General features: G+C 29.6%; 1 protein-coding gene across 1 annotated transcript; it reads left to right on the forward strand.

Annotated features, from left to right (window-relative positions):
• Positions 1-3,059: 3,059 nt before the first annotated feature.
• LOC136228731 (protein VASCULATURE COMPLEXITY AND CONNECTIVITY-like) lies at positions 3,060-6,727 on the forward strand. Its single transcript, XM_066017195.1, has 3 exons — positions 3,060-3,331; positions 3,660-3,865; positions 5,537-6,727. The coding sequence occupies exons 1-3, from the start codon at positions 3,233-3,235 to the stop codon at positions 5,742-5,744; spliced, it is 513 nt and encodes a 170-aa protein (XP_065873267.1). The 5' UTR covers positions 3,060-3,232; the 3' UTR covers positions 5,745-6,727.
• The last annotated feature ends 543 nt before the right edge of the window (positions 6,728-7,270 follow it).

Genomic DNA, 7,270 nt, shown 5'->3' on the forward strand with positions numbered 1-7,270 from the left:
AACAAGATACGCCCGATGAGAGCGAGTAATGGAGACCCACCATAGTTCTCAAGGAGAGCGTACATACGCCTCGACGGTTTTAAGAATACCAAAAGGCGCACTTATAACCATCCATAAATGGGAATAAATTCAACTAAATGGCAATTAATAGCCATTAAGGGAAATAAAGACTTGATTGTTCGAATACCCTAACTCTGAGGTTTTCAATGATAAATGTTGGGATTAGTGGAGAATTGATAGCAATTAAATATGAATAATGGCATGACTCTTCACCTGTTTCCCCATTAATATTGAAGGTTACACAAACCTATATAAATACCCCGACTTCCTAGGACCAGAGAGACACACTATTAAAAACCGTACTTTGTGATTCCTGATTATTCTCTTAAGAATATTACTGACTTTGGCATCGGAGTGTCCTCGGCCGATTCCAACGGTGCCTCACATGGAAGTGCTCCGATCAAAGATTTTTCACAAGTTATCACTATTTTTCTAGTCTTCTTATCCTTCTTCTTCTTCTTAGTTTAATCTCCATAAAATCACATACTTTCCTCTATTCTTCAAGCTTTTCCACAATCACACCAAACTTCTTTACATTTATTTCAATCCAAAGTTTCCGATTTGCTAATTCAAGTTTCATCAATCCAAGTTTCTAGCAATCTTAACGTTTCTTAAGTTCATTATTATTTCCAAGTTCTCAATTCATCCAAACTTCCAAATTTTAAGTTTGTTTATGTACAATTTTCCTATGGAACTGTCAAATTTCTCTTACAATTTCTAGCTTTCGATTAATTTCATTCTTGTAATCAAAGCATTTCAACATAAATAAAAATAAAAATTATCAATTCCTCGAATTGATTTATTATAGTCGCCATTGTAAGGCTAGTAAAGCAGTTTATAGCTGAGCTAGGAACTTTTAGAGGATTTTTTCAATCCTTAGTCTTTTTTCACAATCATTTGGTTAGAAGTGAGGTTTATATAATAATTTTCAATTTTGGGAACCTACTTTTCTAACACGCCTTGTAAAAAGCCAAAGCCAAGTATGAGTGTTTGGACCTTTTCTATCACTGTGAGCGCCCAGACCATTTTATCCTTTCGATAAAAGAGGTCTGGGCGCTCACACCAAAGTTGAGTTTAGCTGGCAATTTTTTATACAAATATGTTGCTAACAATCACAAACTTAGCATATGTTGCTAACTGAAGTACATCGGTGTATAAAAGTAGGAAATAATATAAAATTGGATAACTAATTTATTAGTCTCTACATTTTTAACTAACACAGTTTTTAATCTTCGTACTTTAATAATACATTTTTTAGTCTTTAATTTTTGTTGTATTTAACGGTTTAGTCTTTCATAAAGAGATTAAACTGTTTAATATTTTAAATATTTGAGAGAATAAACGGTTAATAAAACAAAAGTTAAAAATTAAATAATATATTATTAAAAGATAAGTATTAAACAGTGTATTAAATAAAAATATAGAAATAAATTATAAAAGATAATACTAGAACGTAAAAATTATGAATGAAGATATATTTAGCAAGTGGGACACTCTACTCCTAAAGTGAAATAATGGGATTTTGCCTCTAAATAGGGTTCTTATGGAGGATAATTCCTCATTAAAGGACCGGTTAAACATTTTGCACACTGTAGAGCTTATTTAACTGGGCTCAAAACCGGAAGACCAGCTTCCGGTTTCATTTTGTAAAGAAACCGGAAGCTAATCTTCCGTTTTCTCAATTTGTTTTTTTAATTATAAAAAATAGAAACCGGAAGCTTTTTGTTCCGGTTTCTATTTAATATATATATTTTTTATTTTGAAAGTGGTGGTCTCCGCTTTTTTAAAAAAAATTATGTAAAATTTCAAAAAAGTCCCTCTATATTTTTTTAACTTTTAATTTAACTTCAATCTTTAACCATTTATTTTTAAATTCATTAATTAAACATTTCTTTGCCAAATTAGTTAGTAGTAAATACCTAATTCGGTTAAAAATGTTTTATTCTTTTAAATGTGAGTTTGAAATTATATTTTTGACAGTTTAAATTACGGTTTTTACAGTTTCTTTATAGTCATATTACAGTTTGAAATATGGTTTTTGCACATCGAACATTTAACTTTCACTTCGAACATTTAATTGTCACTTCGAACAGTTTAAATTACAATTTGAAATGGTTTAATTGTCACTTCGAACAGTTCAAATTACAGTTTGAAATGGTTTAACTGTCACTTTGAATCGTAACTTTTCAGTGACGTTTGAAATTACAGTTCGAAGTGACACTTCAAACCGTAATTTCAAATATCACCGAAAAGTTACGATTCGAAGTGACAGTTAAACCATTTTAAACTGTAATTTAAACTGTTCGAAGTGACAGTTAAATGTTCGAAATGCAAAAACCATATTTCAAACTGTAATATGACTATAAAGAAACTGTAAAAATCGTAATTTAAATTGTCAAAAATATAATTTCAAACTCACATTTAAAAAAATAAAACATTTTTAACCGAATTAGGTATTTACTACTAACTAATTTGGCAAGAAAATGTTTAATTAATGAATTTAAAAATAAATAGTTAAAGGTTGAAGTTAAATTAAAAGTTTAAAAAATATAGAGGGACTTTTTTAAAATTTTACATAAATTTTTTTAAACAACGGAGATCACCGCTTTCAAAGTTAAAAAATATATATATTAAATAGAAACCGGAAGACTAACTTCTTGTTTCTATTTTTTATAATAAAAAAAAAGATAAATTGAGAAACCGAAAGTTGGTCTGCTGGTTTCGAACCCGGTTGAACAAGCTCCATAGTGGGTAAAATGTTTAACTAGGCCCTAATGAGAAATTAAGTTTATTAAAAGCCTCATGGCAAAATCCGAAATAATGAAAGAATAAATGGAAAAAGGATAAAATATTGAAAATTTGTGAAAGGTAAGTAAAAGTTAAAAATTCCAAAATATTTCTCCACCGATTCAGAAGCAATGGGCCAGCATTGCCTGGTGAGAGATGCTTTATGTCTGTGCACGCTCCTGACATGCTTTATACCCTTCTTGACTTCTTCCCCTCTCTAAGGAATCCAAAGAATGGAGAACAGAAAATAAAGCTAAAGTTTTCATTTTCTGACAAAAGATGATTTTTTCTTGCTCTAAAGTCTAATAATCACATTCTTCCTTTACTAGGCTTTATATTCTCATATCTCACCTCTTCTCTTCTAAAATCTTTAGAGTTGCAAAAAATGGTTAAATTAGGAGGTATTGTTGTTTGTCTTTTGGTTGTTTCAATTGATGTAGTTGCTGGTATTCTTGGTATCCAAGCTGAAATTGCACAAAATAAGGTACATATATATATATATATATCTCTTGGTTTTATTTGGGTTTCTGTAATTCTTTAGATTATCCGATTTGCCTTTTAAATTTTAGAGATGTATTAACTAGTGGAATTGTTTAAAATGTTTCATTAACCCCATAATTTCACTTGGCAAAATCACTTAGAACAAGTTCAAAACCACCTTAAAAACTAATAAATCACAAGTTTAAACAGCTAATAATTGTTTGCATGCAAAATCTGAGCTAATGAGAAGTCCCAGGATATGCTAAGCCTTCTTTCTTTGCATATATGTTTACTTATTATTTTTATTTTTATTTTTTGAAAACAAAAAACAGGTGAAGCATTTAAGGCTGTGGATATTTGAGTGTAGAGACCCAAGCGAGGATGCATTCAAATTAGGTTTAGCAGCAGCAGCATTGTTAGGATTAGCTCATGTTCTTGCCAATTTGATAGGTGGATGCATGTGTATTTGTTCTCAACAAGAACTTCAATCAGCTTCTCCTAACAAGCAGCTTTCTGTCGCTTGCTTCTTTTTTACTTGGTACCTACTTTTTTTTTTTTAACTCAACTTCCTTTTATTCCGACCGATAATTAACTTATAAGTTACTGTATACTATTAAAATGTTGATAGACTTCTTCAATCTAGACTCAGCTAAACCATTCGAAAAATGTCTCATAATAGATCAAACCTCTAATATGCTGCCACACACAAAAATTATATATATATAAAATACAATATCTTTATGGAAAAAAAATCTACGTGCTTTCAAACATTTACAAGCAGAGGTATGATTTTTTTTGTTGAGAAAAAGAAAAACAAATCATTAGTTTTACACTACATACAAAAACAAAACAAATTGTTGTGACTCTTAAGTACATAACAAGTTAATATAATTAAGAAGGTGTTTAGTTACTTTATTTTCTTTTTATGTTTGTCTTTTTAAATGTTTGGTTAGATATCTCATGTTTGTCTTTCACAGTCAAAAATCAGTTTTTTACGAAAGCAGAAAATCGCTGCTTAGTTTTTTTTTTCTAATAGTAACAACAAACCATAACAATAAACAACAAACAATAACAATAAACAACTAACACAATAAAAAAAAAAAAGCATTCCTCATTTTACTAACAAAGTAAAATATATAAGGATTTTTTTGCCAATAAAAATATCATATGTAAATGCACAAAATCACATAGGCTCTTTTTCTATCTATTTTTCCCATTTTTATATTGCACAGATATAAATTACAAAATTTGGGTTTTAACATGTAGTTAGAGCTTATTTGATCAAGTGAAAGGGGTTAGACTATGCTTACTTTATTTTTGACAAAGTAAGTCTTATTTTGTTTTTTCCATCATTAGATATCCAATGGTGGAAAAAACAAAGTAAAACTTACTTTGTCAAAAACAAAGTAAAACTTATTTCGTCAAAAACAAAGTAAGCATAGAATGCACCTCTAGTTTGAATCATTATTCTATTTATTAATTAAATTTCAGTATGTATATTTAGCTCATGGGATTTGCGTGGGTGGGATTGTGTTACAAATGTAAATATAAATACTACTATTGGAACTTTATTAACCTAATTTTTAGGCTTGATGTATAATTATATCCTTAAACTTGGTAAATTTTATCTATTGTCACTTTGAACTTTTTAAAAAACCTATTACACATTTATAATTGGTTTTAAAAACCTATCACATACTTATAGTTGGTATTAAAAGTCTATCACACATTTATAGTTGGTTCATTCGGACCCCTTTCACACAAAATCGTTGATTTGTCATCTTTGACAGACGAGGTCGCATGTGAGTGCTATAAAAAAAAGCGTATTAGTTCGTTTTGTATATTACTCATATGTCAAATATGATATATCAATGATTTTGTGTACAGAAGATCCAAATGAACCAATTTTAGGTGTGTGATAGGTTTTTAATGTAACTATATGTGTGTGATAAGTTTTTAATATCAACTATAAATGTACGATATATTATTTAAAAAGTTTAGAGTGTTGATAGGTAAAATTTACTAAATTTGAGGATGTAAATATACCTTAAAACCTAAATTTTTAAGGTTGTTATACAAAACGATATGATACGAGCATGTATTTTATGGATGACAGCTTTTACAATGATATTACTGCATTGAATTGATTTAAAAAACTGAAATATTTGATTAAAAAAAACTGAAATATTATAGTATATGGTTTGAGCAGGATCATATTAGCCGTTGGATTGTCGATGCTGGTGATTGGGACTTTATCGAATAACAAGTCAAGGGCCTCCTGCGGGTTCACACACCATCATTTCCTTTCTATTGGGGGCATTTTATGTTTTGTTCACGCCCTCTTTTCTGTCGCATATTACGTTTCTGCCACTGCTGTTTTTAGCGAGGACCAAAAGTATGGACATGGAGGTGCTTAATTATTTTTTAGGGTAAATTTCAAAAAAAACCCCTGTGGTTTCACTTTTTTGCTAAAAAAGGACTGTGGTTTTTTTCGTTTCAAATACAGGACTGTGGTTTATTCCGTTACACTATTTACGGATTTGGTGAAGATGCCGTTAATTTGCTGACGTGGCTGAAGGGCAATTATGGGTTTTTAAAAAAATTAGGGTAAATTTAAAAAAAAAACCTGTGGTTTCACTTTTTTGCAGAAAAAGGACTATGGTTTTTTTTCTTTTCAAATACAGGACTGTGATTTATTCTTTACACTATTTACGGATTTGGTGAAGATGTCGTTTATTTGCTAACGTGGCTGAAGAGTAAATATGGATTTTTAAAAAAATTGATCAATAAATTTTTTATAACTATTTTGGGTCTACAATATTTACCGATGAATTTTTTATAACTATTTTGTGGCTACAATATTGACTATAAAATCTCACATGAGCGCAATCTCACATGGTTGTTCAAGGCCTTTTATAGTCAATTTTTTTAAAAAACTCATATTTGCCCTTCAGCCACGTCTGCAAATAAACAACATCTTCACCAAATCCGTAAATAGTGTAATGGAATAAATCACAGTCCTGTATTTGAAAAGAAAAAAACCACAATCCTTTTTCTGCAAAAAAGTGAAACCACAGGGTTTTTTTTAAAAAAATTTGTCCCAATTTTTTTAAAAACCCATAATTGCCCTTCAGCCACGTCAGCAAATTAACGACATCTTCACCAAATCCGTAAATAGTGTAACGGAATAAACCACAGTCCTGTATTTGAAACGAAAAAAACCACAGTCCTTTTTTGGCAAAAAAGTGAAACCACAGGGTTTTTTTTTGAAATTTACCCTATTTTTTATTACAAAAACTTTATAACTTATAATTTGTAACCATCATCTTTGTTCTACCATTGCACAAATTGTGATTTAGCTAATTGCTAATTGGTGGGCGTTAATTCATTATATAAAAATATATGCATATATGATAAATAAATGAAATAACAAAATAAACATAATTATTTTCATCAATGAATTTAATATAATTGTAATTTATTAACCCCAAAATCATATAAAGGTAAATTAGTAATTGTTTAAAGTTATTTTAGGAGTTAGAAGGGAAGAAGTCAATTTCGAAAGTCTATTTTTCAGCATTAAGTCTATTTGATCAAATCCTGCTGAGTTATGTTAGAATCCTGGTTCTTTGGTTCGTTACGAGTTCAAGGCTTCTTATGGAACTAAAACGAAACAGTATTAGAGGAGATACACAAGGTTGCCAAAAATGTATATGTTTGAAAATTAATTTTTTCAACAACCTTAATCGACTCTAACCCACATTCTGAAGTGGAATCCTGATTCCTCAAGACGACGAGGACGTTCCATTAATTTTTTAGCCAAAGTAAAGTAGTAGAAGGTCATGCTTATAGTAAAATTGTGTCAACAACTACAAAAGACTTAATTTTTCACTTAAAGATTCACAACAAAATAACCTATAAAAAAACCTTTTAAAAAAAAACC

Source organism: Euphorbia lathyris, chromosome 5, assembly GCF_963576675.1.
Source record: "Euphorbia lathyris chromosome 5, ddEupLath1.1, whole genome shotgun sequence".
NCBI classification, from domain to species: Eukaryota; Viridiplantae; Streptophyta; class Magnoliopsida; order Malpighiales; family Euphorbiaceae; genus Euphorbia; species Euphorbia lathyris.